Source organism: Capra hircus, chromosome 5 (genome assembly GCF_001704415.2).
Source record: "Capra hircus breed San Clemente chromosome 5, ASM170441v1, whole genome shotgun sequence".
Classification (NCBI taxonomy): Eukaryota; Metazoa; Chordata; class Mammalia; order Artiodactyla; family Bovidae; genus Capra; species Capra hircus.
The window spans coordinates 8938565-8955620 of record NC_030812.1 but is presented as its reverse complement, the minus strand read 5'-3'; the positions used below and the strand labels follow the sequence as shown (position 1 = coordinate 8955620).

At 36.3% G+C, this 17056-nt stretch overlaps 1 protein-coding gene across 2 annotated transcripts in view; it reads left to right on the top strand.

Moving 5' to 3' along the window:
- PAWR (pro-apoptotic WT1 regulator) overlaps positions 1–16520 on the top strand; it is a 117957-nt gene extending 101437 nt beyond the window's left edge. Inside the window, exons 5-7 of one of the 2 annotated variants that reach the window (XM_018047594.1) lie at positions 3975–4069; positions 6453–6557; positions 8877–16520. In XM_018047594.1, coding sequence (XP_017903083.1) covers positions 3975–4069; positions 6453–6557; positions 8877–8887 — 211 coding nt within the window. In that variant the 3' untranslated portion in view covers positions 8888–16520. Of the gene's footprint in view, positions 1–3974; positions 4123–6452; positions 6558–8876 lie in introns of both variants that reach the window. The other variant, XM_018047593.1, reaches the window with a different exon arrangement.

Here is a 17056-nt window from a genome sequence, read left to right as displayed (position 1 = left end):
ATTAGTGTTTTGTGAGTTTCTTTTCCAGTCTTACTTCAGGTTGCTGACATTAAAAAAGTAGGTATGACAAGTGAAAGCTGTTCGCTGGAAGTTGTTGGATGAGTCTGTAGCAAAGTAGATAGTTCATGTAATGCTTCCCAGCTACGCCCATAATTTGTTATATTTAGGGATACAGAAGACCAACTCTTTGACAAAGCAGGATAACAGGGGAATTTTTGTTACAATATGATCAATACCTTGATTTTGCTGACATTGCAGTAATGTGAAGAAAGGAGTTCCTTTTCACCTTTGCTGACAGACACAGCTCGCTGTGAAGTGTATGAAACTTTGAAGGGCCGTCAGATGCGGTTTGGCCTTTTGTTTGTTTTGCGGGAGTGTGTTCTGGTTAGATAGAGACAGTGACAGGGACGGTGCTGCAGCCTGTGCCAGAGCGTGAATCAGTATCTGCTGCTGTCACTGCCAGGGCCTGGTCAGGCCAGCTGAGACCAACAGTCATGGCAGGCGTGAATTACCGAGACGCTGATACATTAAAGTTGCAGGTTAAAGAAAATGAAAAGGTATTAACTGTTACCCTATGCTGACGTATATAGTAATTTTTAGAGGGAAACATTCTGACAAAAGTGTTTGACTTTTGGGATGAACACTTCGTGTTTTTACAAGCCAAAAACAGGTTTTATAAATCAACTATACTTCAGTCTTCATTCTAATCCCCAAAAAAGGCAATGCCAAAGAACACTCAAACTACCGCACAATTGTGCTCATTTCTTATGCTCAAAATTCTCCAAGCCAGGCTTCAACAGTATGTGAACGAGGAACTTCCAGATGATCAAGCTGGATTTAGAAAAGGCAGAGGAACCAGAGATCAAATTGCCAAAATCCCATCATAGAAGAAGCAAGAGAGTTCCAGAAAAACATCTACTTCTGCTTCATTGACTATGCTAAAGCCTTTGACTGTGTGGATCACAACAAACTGTGGAAAATTTACCAGGCTACCTTACTTGCCTCCTGAGAAACGTGTATGCAGGTCAGGAAGCAATAGTTATAGCCAGACATGGAACAACGGACTGGTTCCAAATAGGAAGAGGAGTACGTCAAGGCTGTATATTGTCACCCTGCTTATTTAACTTCTATGCAGAGTACATCATGCAAAATGTCGGGCTGGATGAAGCCCAAGCTGGAATGAAGATAGCTAGGAGAAATATCAATAACCTCAGATATGCAAATGACACCACCCTTATGACAGAAAGCAAAGCAGAACTAAAGAGCCTCTTGATAAAAGTGAAAGAGGAGAATGAAGAAGTTGACCTAAAACTCAACATTCAAAAACAAAGATCATGGCATCTGGTCCCATCATTTCATGGCAAATAGATGGGGAAACAGTGGAAACAGTGACAGACTTTTATTTTCTAGGGCTTCAGAATCACTGCAGATGGTGACTGCAGCCATGAAATTAAAAGACACTTGCTCCTTGGAAGAAAAGCTATGACAAATTTACACAGCATATTAAAAAACAGAGACATCACTTTGCCAACAAAGATCCGTCTAGTTAAAGCTATGATTTTTCCGGTAGTCATGTATGGATGGGAGAGTTGGACCATAAAGAAAGCTGAGTACCAAAGAACTGATACTTTTGAACTACGATGCTGGAGAAGACTCTTGAGAGTCCCTTGGACAGCAAGGAGATCAAACCAGTTAATCCTAAAGGAAATCAACCCTGAATATTCATTGGAAGAACTGATGCTGAAGCTGAAACTCCAGTACTTTGGCCACCTGATATGAAGAGCCAACTCATTAGAAAAGACCCTGATGCTGGGAAAGATTGAAGGCAGGAGGAAAAGGAGACGACAGAAGACGAGATGGTTGGATGACATCACTGACTAAATGGACATGAGTTTGAGCAAGCTCTGGGAGTTGGTGAAGGACAGGGAAGTCTGATGTGCTGCAGTCCATGGGATTGCAAAGAGTCGGACGTGACTGAACAACTGAACAACTAGAAATATTTCAGTTTTAAAAAAAGAAACTAGTTTGATCCTCAGCCTTTTAAATATGTGTATGAGACTTATTTATCTGATAGCGTCATTCTTTAAAAAAATGATCTTAATTAGCCTTTTGTGCAAGAAGTGCTATATGTTTTCATTGTTACATAAAGACGAAAAAAAGAAATTTGGGGGGGGAGAAGATTTTTCAAATTGTTATGGTTCGTTCTATAATACATCAGTAAGTGATGATTTTAGTATTGCACATTTTCAAAATGTTATGATCCATTACCTTACAAATTTGATAAGATACACTTGGAATTTTATTTTCCATCAAAAAAAATCCATGCATAGGGAGTTAATGGATCAAAATTCTATTATTTTCATCAAAAATTGATTCACATTTAGCTGTAATTTTGATGGATAAATGATTGGAACTGGCTACCAGTAAAGGATTGAGGACAAATTTTGAAAAGTGTCATTTTCTGCATATTGGGTAAAAGTTAAAAATGAACATCCTGGGCTTGCTCACATCACTTTAAAGTCTCTTCTCCTCTGGTCAGTATAATCGGTGAAACTAATTTTTCTGTTGTGAACGCTACTAAATCATAGAGGTAGTTTATATATACTTTACCCCTTGTGATCAGCATTGTCATCAGTCAAACCTAGAGTAGGTTGATTAGCAAGAATGATTCCAGTCTCCGAGAGAGCCGCCAGGAAGCTCTGCCTCCTAGTGTTTTCACCTGATGTAATCCTTTCCCACATCCAGCGCAGGGTTGATGTGGTAGTGTGTCACTTGTGAGGTTAGGTCCTAGAGACTGCAGTGCCTGTCTTGGTGGCTGTGCCACTCTGTCTCTGGAAGCAGCTGTCTTGTGGTGAACATCCAGTAGAGAAGCCACATACTGAGTAACTGAGGCTTTTGACCAGTCGCCGGTTTGAAACCGAGGCGTTTTGCCATCAGTCCTGTGAATGAGCTTACAGCGAAATTCTCCTCCAGTCCAGGCAAGCCTTCAGATGACTGTGGTCCTGACCAACGTCTTGACTAAAACCTCATACGAGACTCTGAAATATAAACACCCAGCTAATCTGCTTCCAGATTCCTGACCAGCAGAAGCTGTCAAATAATTTTGTTGTTTTAAGCCACTAAATTGTGGCATAATTTTTTATGCACTAATAGATAACTAATGCAAAAAAAAAAAAAAAAGAAGCAAGCTTACTATATTAAAGATTTACATGCTGTTAGTTCAGAGTGTGAATTGCTGTTTAACATGAAGAATTGCTATTTCATTGATAACTTTTGGTTAAATTAAGAATTACAAAATGACAGAAGTTGCCAGTTTGACAGCTGTTTTTTATAATAATTGCCTATATGCATACTTCATTGATGATGACTCGTTCATGTAATTCTTTTTCTTCTTTATCCTATTACTGAAATATAATTTTACAGGTCTGAATCTAATGCAACATTTAGGCTTATGTTTTTTATGATGTTTTTCACTTTTATCTTTCCAGTTCATTTCTTACTAAGATATTGGCCCAGGAGGTAATGGAATTTAAAAATAAAAGGAGAAACAAAGTAGTTCTTCACTACTGTGTACATTTCTACTAGTCTACGTTAGGTCCCCTGTCACAGTTCTCAGAGTACCTTACACTTAACCTTATTTGATGGTTGTCTTGGTTTATGTTCTTGTTACACTGGAAGTTCTATGAAAGTCAGAATCTGTATCTGTGTTTCCTGTTACACCCTCAGTGCTCAAAACAATGTCTGGTACTTAGCAGCTTCTCAGTAGATAGATTAGTCAAAAGAATTAATTTTTTTGTATTTTTATTGTATTGAAATAATGATTCACTTCTATAATTATAAATAATTTGGCTATCATAATCATGTGCCCTCAGGGGAATGGTAATTGTTTATGGTAAATAGAAAATACTCTTGGCACTCTTCCTGCTGAATATGAGGTATCTTTAAAAAAATTTGTATCTTTTAAATTTCCATAGCACAACCACCGCCTCTGAAGAAGATGTCTCAAGTAGATTTCCCCGAACAGATAGAAGTGGATTCAGCAGGTATAACAGGGATGCAAATGCTTCAGGTAATTTGGTCTCAAGTAGCACATTGGAAAAGAAAATTGAAGATCTTGAAAAGGTATGAATTACAAATTATTTAAGATCTATGAAATTAATATATCATTAGGATTCCTTTTTCACTTTCATAGCAGCTGAGAGAGAAAAACTGAAATGTGTAAGGATGAGGCAGTACCAGAAAAGGGAAGAAAATGAGGGGCATGATGGGAGATACTGTTAGTGTTAATTGGTACTTGTACGTGTAGTCAAACAGCAGCTTTGAATTAGTCTTAATTAGATATTTCCTAGATACGTAGTGGCTAAGCATTTTCTGATTTCTTAGTGCTTTTCTATCCAGTTCTGTTGATGTTAAAACTTTTCGAAATGGAGTCAGTTCTTGAATTGCTTAGTATTTAGTGGCTCCTCTCATTCTGCCAAGAGTTATCTTTAATATTGATATATTGAACACAGTCTTTGCCTTTGAAATGGTTAGAAGTCTATGCTAGCAGTGTGTACTACTGCGTGTTTTTCATTATATAATCTATTCAGTTTGTAGACTTTACGTTCTGAGTTAGAGCCTAGAGCTGCTGTGATGTCTGCGACAATTTTAAGAGTAAACCTGTTTAAGAGTATCTTTGTGTCTCGGACAGTGAAGAATCGGGCTGCAATGAAGGAACTGTGGATTTCATCCCTGGGTCAGGAAGGTCCACGCTGGAGAAGGGAATGGCTACCCACTCCAGTATTCTTGCCTGGAGAATTCAATGGACAGGAGCCTGACGGGCCACAGTCCATGGAGTCATCAAGAGTCGGACACGACTGAGCGACTAACACTTGAGAACATGTCAAATGAATATTGACATTAATTTATTAACCATGGGTTCTCAAGTTTGTTCTGTAGACATTCAGTCCCTAAGTTAATAATGATGCTGAATTACTTTCTGGTTGTTGAAAGCATGTCTTGTTGAATTGAAATTATTCCTTGTAAGACAAAAGTTGTTTTAAGTAGAGATTGAATTTTATTCTTTTTTATAACATTATGATTATTTTTAGTTCTCATTTGAACTTTAACACTAGTTTCTGTGAGTTTAAATTGAAAAACTTTAAGGGATATATAGTATAATAGTTTTCAAGTCTGTGCACGCTCAGTTATGTCTGACTCTTTGTAACCCTTTGAACTGCTCCTCCGTCCTTGGGTTTGTTAGGCAAGAATACTGCAATGGGTTGCCATTTTCTCCTCCAGGGGATCTTCCTGACCCAGGGATTGAACCTGTGTCTCCTGCATTGCAGGCGGATTCTTTACCTCCGAGCCATCTGGGAAGTCTTAATAGTTTTCAAGGGGGTTCATCAAAAAAGGCTTTTAAAGTTCACAAAAGTTTGGACTGAGTTGTTGGCAGCAGCTGATTAAGGAGACTGCCTGCCTGCTTTCCTCTGAGGTCATAAGAAAGAAGCCAGATTCTGGCTGAGACTTTTTCAGTTCGGCTTCACTTTTGCTTCTAAGATGGCTGACCCAGCCTAACGTCCTGGATTCTAAATAAGATTTCTCTGAAAAAGGTGTTGCACTGTTTCTTTTTGTTTGTTCGTTTGTTTTGTTTGGGGTAGTACTGCATGGCTTGGTGGATCTCAATTTCCCCAACCAGGGGTCAGACCCACACTCCCTGCAGTTACAAGTGTAGAGTCGTAACTACTGGATGGCTGGGGAAGTCACTCCATTCTTTAAGGGGGAAAAAGGTTTAAAAGCTAATAATGATTTTCAGCTCCTTCATTTTACCCATTTGTCAATTAACTGGCAGAGCCAAAAGTAAATGGAGGATCACTATTTTTGTTTTCCACAGAGCAATCTCCTTTTCTTAAACTTTGTATTTTGAACAAAAGTTTTGAATTTCCTTCAGCAGGGTATTAGTCATTTAATATTAAGAGATTTTATTATTAATGGTGGTGATCAACTAAAGAGCTAAAGTCATTGTGCTTAGTTGCTCAGCCATGTCCGACTCTTTGCAACCCTGTGGACTATAGCCCTCCAGGCTCATCTGTCCATGGGGATTCTCCAGGCAAGAAGACTGGAGTGGGTTGCCATGCCCTTAGACAGGGGATCTTCCCAACCCAGGTCCTTGCATTGTAGGCAGATTCTTTACCATCTGAGCCACCAGGGAAGCCCATTTGAGTATTGGTATTTGTTAAACACTTGGGTAAACATTGCTTTAATCTGAAGTATATTTGACAACTCCTGTATTCCTCTCATTCCCTGGTTCTTTTCTGTGGGATGGGTTCCTCCTTCCCTCCCCAAGTGACTTAAGAAAGTTACTGGAAACCTTCATATGTCTAAGGTACTTCACCAGATTTAGTGGATGTATGCTATTAAGATTAGAAACACTTGTTACTTCTCAGTTAACACTTTGTAATTCTGTGTACCAGGAGGTGGTAAGGGAAAGGCAAGAAAACGTAAGACTCGTGAGACTAATGCAAGAGAAAGAAGAAATGATTGGGAAACTCAGAGAAGAGATCGATTTGTTAAACAGAGTGAGTATTCACACAGTTCACTTTAATGCTTTTGTTTTTTCCTGTCAGTTGGATGAAAATGCATAAATGTGAAGAGTTTAATAATGTGAAGTGAATGGTTCCTTCCTTTGTTAATGTCATGGTAATCTGTGGTAGTCAGGACTGTCGGTTCATTCCACAAACTGATCTCCTCTGGCCAGTTATCGGTTGTGTTTCTGTTACTCTTCTGGGGATGGACCAGTGAATGGATTTGTTTTGTGTTATGCTGGAGTCTGGAGGTAAGAGGCAGCTTGGTCAGCGCCACACATAACACGTACAGCAGTCCTGGCACAGAGTTGCCTCGAAGAAGAACTGAAATTGCTCTTTCTTGCCATCAGAAACTCCACGAGTCTCTGTTTTTGTGGTATTTTGACCACTTTTGCCCACTCCAATTATACGTATTCATCCCCAGTTTTAGGTTTAGCCTTACTCCAAGTTCTCTATTACTACTGGTCATAACACTTTCCCTTTCAGCCCCAGGATTTACTTCCTGCTTAAGAAGTAGGTATTAATGCTAGGCCATATTTAGGTAATGGTTATGAGAAGCGATTTCATAGTTTTCCTTTTCTGAAGGCTTTACATAAGATGGAGAAAAGAAATTTGTTTCAGGGGAAAAAGGAACAAATTCTTAATCCAGTCTTAACTCTGATTCTGAAAGCAGAGAAAATAGAAAGCTGCATTATGTGCAGCTCATTCTAACACAGCTCCGTGGCATTAACTGTGGGGTGTACAGGAGGACTCTGAAGCTCAGAGTTTACCTTGCTCAAGGCCGTGTGTAGGAATTGCATAGTTATATGCTGAGCCAGTAAGTGACCTTCAGGTATTCAGTAGTGTTAATTTTAAGTAAGCTCTTTCATTCTTGTTGACTGCCTTTCATCTTGGTTCAGAACATGGGCATTCCTCTGTTGGCTATAGAATGTGATTTAATAAAATCTGCAAATACGTTTGATGTCTGTGATGTACTGGCACTGTCTTAGGCACTGTGTTTATTAAAAAGCGTAAGACACCTGCCTTTACAGAGTTTATAACCTAATGCTGCTGCTAAGTCGCTTCAGTCGTGTCCGACTCTGTGCGACCCTATAGACAGCAGCCCACCAGGCTCCCCCATCCCTGGGATTCTCCAGGCAAGAATACTGGAGTGGGTTGCCATTTCCTTCTCCAATGCATGAAAGTGAAAAGTGAAATAATGATATATGAATGTATTATTTTATCATTTAATGATAAATCTTAGATAGGTCTCACTTTTAGGAATCTCATATCTTTATTATTGTTTTTTTTCCCCAACAAATTACTTTCCTGATATCATTTATTTAGTTTGTGAGTAAATACAGATTCTGTGTTTGTACTTTAAGAACTCAATTCGAAGACAGTATACTAAATGTATCAGAATGCTGCTGTCCAGTAGTGTGCTTAGAATTCAGATTTATCTCTCCAAATTTAGTATTTGAATTGCAAGGGTAAATCTATAAATGTCTGCTTTTCTAACCATCAGTAAATAGTCTGCCTTGAAATCGTGTTTCTTCAAACTAAAAATTACAGTGGATTGTCTTTGTATTTTTCGAGTGATTGTATTTATGGCAGTAGGATTAATATAGGCAACAGAGACCTGGAGTCTGATAACTTTAAAGCTGGAGGGTAATTACGTAGTGGCTTTTGCATTTTTGTAAACTTGAAAACCTTTCTCTTAAACGAATTATCATAGAGAAACCCTAATGTAATTTGAACCAGATCAACTCGGTAAGCCCCAGATCTCCTTTTCTGTATGCCTCAGTTATGTCACCTCCCCAGAGTCTCACTCCCCAACATGAACACTTGTTAAGATCACCCAAGGTGGTGGAAGTCTATATAGAACTTGTCCTTGGGTCCTTCATAATGCCTAATGTGACACAGTGTTTGCAGTCTGAGGCCCCAGACCTCTTACTGACAGCATATGTATTTCGCCCTTTCATTTGGGGAAGGAGGGATTTATTTTTAACTAAAAACTTGTCATTGATTATTAAAAATTGGAAGGTTCACAACAAACAGTGCTGCTTTCTGACTTCTCTCTAAAAGCTGAAAGATCTGACAGGAGCTGGTCTGCATCATCCTGGTGCCAGTGAGGAGTCTGGAGTGCGTGCTGCCTTCACCTGGGGCGCGCATTCCTTCCGAAACTGTTTTCAGAATGAGCCCGTGTTTCCAAAGTAATTGTTTATATGAATTATCTTTGAATGTGCATTTTGAAGTGTGTTTTTAAAATCACCTACAGAATATTTTTAAACATGTAAAAACCTTACATATTATTTTCCTTTTTGTTTCCTAAAGGACCTAGATGACATAGAAGATGAAAATGAACAACTAAAGCAGGAGAATAAAACTCTTTTGAAGGTTGTTGGGCAGCTAACAAGGTAGAAGATTCAAGGCTCAGTGCGGAGAAATATTTTAAAACTACTGAATGTTATGGTTAATGCTAGGACAATATTCCTATGCTGTAATGCATTAAACTAACTATGTATATTTATTTCTAGAAAACAGTGGGTGTTTCTTTTCAAAATATTTCTTTTTCATTATCAGTTTCCAAAAGTATCAACCTTTTACTCCATGAATAAGTAACATCTTTTAGTTACTAAACTGGTAGGTTAGGCCTCTTTTGGTTCTGTGTGTTATTCAAATAATATATGGTTTAAAGTCACAACCATCTGAATATATTGCATGTATGGTAGTATGTTTTCTCCCTCAAAGAATATACTTAGTGTTTGTTTACATGAATTCAGATACTTTGGGGGAATTACCTGCAAAGGCCTTATTACTGATATGTGCAACTTTTCATATGTTGATGATATTTCATAAAGGTCTGTGTCTACTGTCATTTTTCCTTTCAGCTTATTCTAAGCAATTTAGAAGAACATAGAGTCACATTTTTTATAACAGTCATCTTTAAAAAGGAAAGCTAAAAAAGTCACTTAATATCATGTACTAGTTGGCTAAATATAAAATTTAAGAGAATACTTGAATTGTGCTATATAGTAAATTAAAATGTACTATTTTGTATTCAGATATTGAAAAAAATTTAAAATCACTTTGACTTTGGAAAAACAGTTGTAATTTTAATGTATAATTTCTTATGTAGGTACTCCTTTTTTTATAATTATTCCAAGGTTTATAAGTGAACATGGAGTATTTTAAAGGTTGTTTATTCATCAAGCCTAAAGAGTATATATAATTTCAGTGACTGTATAAGAAAAACAATTCATATTCTTAACTACATGCATTAGAATCAAACCAAAATATTTATCCACATTTAAAACATTTATATTTACAGTAACAAAGCAGTGCATAAACAGAAATAGTACTGAAATATTTTGCTTAATTTCTGACTTGGCAGATAACACTGTGACACAGTTGTTCTCATATGAGAAAATTATTCCCCTACCTCAAATTTAAGGACTTTTCCTCTTAACTTTGAATTTTTAAAAACAGAATTATTTTGAAGAATTATGAAAATTTTCTCTTTGATCAAATAATAATAGTATTTAGACTTGTTTTGTGTTACGTTTTCATGTTGAGTAAAGAAATTGTCTCCTTTAAGATACATTAAGAATGGTCTGTCTGATGTTGAATCTCTGATAGTACACCAGTTAATGTATGTAAATAGCTTGAACATAGTAAAATCCATTTTGGGTGCCTACCGACTCTTCACTTGCTATGTCACTTCATGATTCACTGTTAGAAAATAGGGAGGGTAATTGCAGAGTAAATGGTGAATATCAGATGTTGAATTCTGACACTCTCTTCAGATTGCACCCTCTCGCCTGCCACATTCCCCCACTTCAGAAGTTCAGTCTTGAGTAATCATCAGAGTCACCTGGATTGCTTAAAAGGAGTTCCTGGGTTACCACTTCTAGCTAGATTTAGGTTGAGACCTTGGATAGAATAAGCTCAACATGTGGTGATTCGGATCATAATTTCGATTTGGAAACAGCTCCTCGTGCCTCTTTCCTCCCATAACTTCCATTGGAATCACTGAAATTAACATAATTTTAGCTATCAGCATTATTTCACCCTTTAATTTATTTAATAATTAACTTTGTTTCTCGAAAACTTCTCATATGTCCATATATATATATTTACCAAAAAGTTCAATGATAGATTACCAAACTTGATATAGTTGTAGAATTACTGCATGAGGGCCTCCTTTGGGAGAATATTCCCAGCGTGGGAGTAGTGGTTTGCTGCCCGCTTGTCAAAGTGCCGTGCCAGGCTCAGTCACTGGCTTTGGCTGTGAACCCCTCATTTGCCTTTCTTTACCCTTGGATGTATGGCAGAAACACAGTATTGCCTTGTTTCCCATCCGTGGTTTGGATATTGTGAAAATGGTGTCAGTATCCAGCCTTAAAATATATTAGTGTACTCATTCTCCAAATAAGAGAAGTATTTTGAATTTTCTGTTTAATCCTTTGGGAAGTAGAGAAATATCTCATTTCCCTCTTTAAATTTATACCAGGTATTAATGCTTTTAAAGACCAAGCCATTTTAAATTTTCCCTTTATTTCAGTTTACCAGGAACGTTTCCAATAATCAACTTTTACATAGTGGTACGTAGTATAGATGCAGAAAGGAGTCTGACAACTTTGGCAAAGCAGTTCATGTGCTGTCTTCCCTTCCATCCTTAAAATGTGCATTTATATCACATACAGGTTTGACACTGAATGTTGAAAAGCAAAGTAAGATCTGCTACAGATTCCCTTTAAATTTTATAAAAAGCATTGAGATTTTTAAAAGGTTGCTTAAATGTACACTATCTTAAAATACTTGACTTTTGTCAATAAAGTGTTAGTATTTGTGAAATTATTAGTCCAATTCAGAAATATTTCTTATATTTCCTGGAAATTTGTGGCATAATAAAGCATATCCAGAGTTTATGTGTTTATGATATTATTTTCCAAACAATAAGTTTATTATCTTTAGGATAAACATGACTTGCTTCCTTGATTTCTGGCATATATTATCTTGCAAATTACTGAAGTTATCTGTTTTATCTTTCTAAAATTGTTACTGATTTTGTTGCACTACAGTTACCTTTAGAGAGGAAGAGGAAGGCTTTCCGCTGTATATTTCTAAGGGAATTTACTAGATGTAAATAGCTTGTCAAACCTGCTCAAGTAGTTTAGCTTGTCATACTTGCTCAAGTAGTTTATAAGCATCAGTAGATACCTGAAGCAGTGTATCTTTTAAAATAACTTTTTAATTCCAGTAGAAAGCAGTGTATTCCTAAAGGTGAAAATCCTACCTCAGTTACATGTGGTTTATATTTTCTGGATTAATCTGGATTTTTATAATTAGAAACTAAGATGCAAGTTTTAAAGTCCACTAATACTTTGTGGAAAACAGTGCAAGTCAATGTAGTAGAATGTCCATATGTTCAACACTGAAAGACACAATAGGAGGGACCTTGGGTTCGATGATCAGTTGGATGTCCTAGGCAATATTGCTATGTATAGTGATAGTCTTCTTTGTAATTCTTTGATCTTGACTCAGTACCTAGTACGTTCATGCAGTATTGGCACTTATTTAATAACTACTCAAAATGTTGTTGATAACCTGTTATAAGATTCAGGCATATGTTTTCATCTTGCAACACAAAAAAACAAACACACCAGCTTTTCACTGAGGAGAATTTATTAAGTGAGGAGGAACTGGCATTTGGGAATTAGAACTTCAAGATAACATGCTAAAGTCAGTGGTAAATGTTATTATATCTAAACCATTCCTAATATGTAACAATAAACTTTCTTTTGCACTGGAACTGTGCTCGCATAAACAAAGGACTTCCCATTGATTAGGATTGTAACTAGTATTACTTATCTGAGAACTAGTAACACTTTTCTTTTGTTTCAATGAACTGAAGACATAGTACTAGTTAGACAGCAGATATTTTGCTCATCAGATCCATCAACAGAGGCACTTCCCCCCATGCTGTTGGTTTTCTCATTGATGGATAGAAGTTGGTCATTTGATTCTCAGTGTAGGCTTGAATCATTGCCCAAGAAAACCTGACTCCACATTGTTTTTTAACATGTTAAAGCATATTAAAGTCATATCCCCAGCCCCAGCCCCAAATAATTATGTTGTGAGTATGTGAAAAAGGTATGGTTAGGGGGGTATGTTACATTTTCACACTTACTCTTTTAGCAAGTATATATTAGTCAACTGGGTATACAATTCTAGATATTACAGAAGTTTCCAAAAAATGGACATGGACCAGCACTTATATCTAGTAGTGTATAATCTGTAATGGTATATAAGTAGCATTAGCTGGTCTAATCTTAATAGTTCATTCAAAAGTATTCCTTTTGTATTAATTATCAGGCCATTGTATTTTAGCTCCGGATAATAGGTACTGTTTAATTTGCTGCAGCATTTACTGAATGGTGGAAAGAACTGAACATATTGGGAAGTATCTTTCCATGTTTCTTTCAGATAATTATATATTATGAAAAGAACATTTTAAAGCATTTGGAGCAGTAATGAAGTAAAAAGAATTCAGTGTATGTCAGATACACCCAACTGTTGATGCTATTCAAATGTGATTTTGAGTTAGTTTTTCTGTATACATTATTGATTACTGATTTGTTTTTAGGTATTTAAGTCTAAAAAACAGTTCACATATTGGCAGTCACTTTGGTAATAATAGAATATTAGTGATGATCACTTGATGGACATTTATTACATGCTTATTTTGTTTCCCCTTCTGCATACCTGATAGATGTATATTACTTTTTTTTTTTGTAAACTTGTTTCTTGAAAGTTTTGACCATGCTATTCAGGGTGTTTAATGTTATGCTTTTCTTCTAAATTTAAGTCTAAGATGTCTGCTGTTACTAGTAAAGAACATATGAAAGCTAAAATTTACTGTTTTGTTGAAAAATCAGCTAATTCAGATAATCCAATTATTTGTAGAGAAACATCTGATAATTTATTGATTACTTTAGTATTGTATAGACAACTCTCATAATTCTCACTGCATAGGTTTTTACTGGGGTAGTGAACATGATAAAGATTCACTTCTAATATGCTTTGCATGTAAAATAACAAATATTCAATAAAAAAGTAAATTTTCATTTAATTTTTAACACTGGTTAATTTTTTCTTCCTTCCTCTACCATCAGTAAAACCCTGACCTTGAGTTTTATTTTCAAAGTTAAAGGACATTGCTAATTGTTCTAATTAGCTTTTGTGCCTCTTACTGAAACAATATGCAGTACTTTAAAATCTTCAGAATATTATTGTAAAAGGAATTGTGTATTAACAGGCGAAAATATAGTATTAATAAATCTGAATACATTTGTGGTGAGGCTTTTTGAAATAGTGAAGACGTGTACACATAATTGTCTTTGTGTTTTGAAACTACACAAATAATTTCTTAATCCAAACTTGGATCTATCATCCACTAAGTCAGATGGTGGTCAAAGAATTTCAGGTCCCTTACAGTTAGAAAAGATAAGTAGAGGTCTGGGAATGTAAAAATCCAGTCTTTTTTTTTATTTTCGTAAATGGTTTACAGAACCTTTTGCCTAATGTGTCATTCTTTATACACCTGCACAGGCTAATTGGTCTTCTTTACTTCTAGAACTGTAGATTAATCTTCTCAGTAATGTCATACATGTCTAACAAGTGAACAGGCATCTTTCAGTCAGGCTGTTTAGACAATGTCTCAAGTCCTTATGTAAGAATGTACTCCATTAGCAAGTTTATCAAAAATATTTTGCAGAGTCTCCTAGTCTGCACTGGAACTGGAGCCCTTTATCTTAGACTTCATCAAATCCACCCCCTCCTCATTTTTTTTTTCCTCTCTCTCTCTCCTAGATTCACTCAGTGGGTGCATACATTTCTATGAGTAGCTTTAAACTACCTACATAATTTTTTAATCTCATGCCTCTAGTTTTCTCTTCCCACTTCTACAAGAGGTTACATTTTGTTCCTGGTCAGCTTCTTGGAAAGAACTATGTAATATTAGACCTTTATGTTAAAGAAACAGAACTAGTTATAATATCCTTTACAATCTCCCTCCCTCTTTTTTGGATGTCTAACCATGTAAGGCTAAGAAGAAAGCAAAATTTATCTCTTAATTCTGGACCAAACGCACAATTCAGCTGTCACTTTCAAAAAACTACTGTGACTGAATAAAGATGCTTTTAATAAGGAGAAAGCTACTTGGTGTCAGTTAGTTGAGTGATATGAAAAAAAAATGAATATGACCCAGTTAGGAAAGGTAGATTTAAGTCACTAAAGAAAATTATGCCAGTAATTTTCATGTTAACTGTATTCTGTGTTGAAGTATGTAAAACCACTCAGTATAAATTATAGTCAATCCATATGTGATTAGCTGCTGTACATGTTAGATATACTATGGGACATGAAATTAACAGTATTTGAGCTTTTATCCAGGGAAATATTTGTGTTTCTTTAAAATGTAAACTATTAATATTTGTTATTAAACGAAGGTAAATGATGTCATCAGTGGACATTTTAGCTTTATGGAAGCAAATTTTTAAGAAAAATAGTAGAAAGGTATCTGATTCCTTTTATTATTCTTGTAGTGCAGAAGTATAAACAAAGATATCAGTCGGAGGCATAGGAAAGTTCATTTGAAGAACCTGCAAATCACTTTGGGTAAAAATACTTTCATCTTATACAGTGTTCAGAAAATGGGGAAAATTATAGCCTTTTGTAGTAGATTGAAAGTTTCATGTATGAATAGTTCAGGACAGTAAACATCACTAACTTGAAGTAAAATTATGCCAGTAATTTTCACATTAACCGTATTTATTATTTGAAGTAAACCAGTTAATCAGTGAAAATTGTAATCGGATGAATGGACATTTCAGAATGCTAATTAATGATCAATAGACGCCTAAGAGTACCTCTTGTAACTCTTTTGAGAGCAATATATCTTCAGTTCTGTTAAGCAGGGTAACTCAGTTAACAATTTGAACGTAACTTTAACCCTAATTTCGTATAGGGCATCCTGAGTGGCTCAATGGTAAAGAATCTGCCTGCCATTGCAGGAGTCTCGGGTTCGATCCCTAGGTCAGGAAGATCCCCTGGAAAAGGATATGGCAACCTACTCCAGTATTCTTGCCTGGAGAAGTCCATGGACAGAGAAGCCCGGCAGGCTACAGTCCATGGGATCGCAAAAGGGTCAGGCACCTCTAGTGCCTTAACAATTTCATATATGGTGAAAACATTCGGTGGTTAGTTACTCGGTAGCCATATATGCCAGGCATTGTGTTCAGTGCTCTAAGTATTTATTTGATTCCTTAAACTTATGCAAGAAAGAGATTGGGAGATTAATTTGCTCAAGGTGAGAAAGCAGTGTTTTTTACCTTTTGCTGCGACATACTTTTATGACATAATCACTGTCCTATTAAATATTTTCCCAGTGGTTCTCAGAGTCTGGTCCTCACACTGGTATCCTTGGCTTCTCTTAGAAACCTGTTAGAATACAAATTCTTGGGCCCCACCCAACAACAGAATGAGGTGAGGCCCAACAATCTGTTTTAACAAGCCCTTCAAATGATTCTCATGCAGGTCAAAGCTTGCAAATTTGCATCATGCATTTCTGTTTTTAAGCAAAGATCTTGGTCTTTCTTTTGTCTGGACATTGTATAAGCAACATAACAAGAACTTAGGGGGTGGGGAAGTGATCTTCTCAGTGTTGCTTATGTTGCAAAAGATTGTATCAGGAAAAAGCCTCAGCATGGATACTGGCAGCTTGACATAAACCTATTAGTTTAGTATTATCTCTGGAACTCAAATGAATTCTTAAGTCCAAGAGTCTGTAAATGAAATCTTTGTTTTTCTGTGTTAAGGTCGATCTCTTATTGCCTGAAGCTTTTTGGTATCCGAAGTGCATTTTTGTTAAACTTTAAACCTTAATGGGAGCAAATAAATGTATGTTTCATTAGAGTTATGGGTTTGTTTTTGTTTTCTTGCGTGTACAGATACTGTGGGGTAGTCCATGGGGAGACTGAATTTTCAGTTTACTCTCTGTGGACTCAGAAATTGAATAGCATTTTCTCCTTAATTGACCAGTGATGGGAAATCCACAAACTTGCATCTCAATGAGTAAAGAAAATTAAAGTCTATTTGGGTTCATTGTTTTCTTATATTATGAGGTAGTTAAAGAATTACATTTTTTGTTTTAACTTTCTAAAAGCTCTGGAGCAGGTTTTGATGGCATAATTCTTATGAAGATACTACAGAGAGTACTCGAACACCCCCACACCCATTTCCCTCTGTTACTAATGTCTGACATCAGTGTGGTGCATTTGTGACAACTATTGAATCATATTGGTGCATTATCATTTACTGAAGTTCATACTTGGTTCAAATAGTCTCACTTTTCCCCTAATGTCCTTTCTCTGTTCCAGGATCCACTCTACTGTAGCACATGACATTTAGCTGTCATTTCACCTCCTTACACCCTAAATTCTGACAGTTTC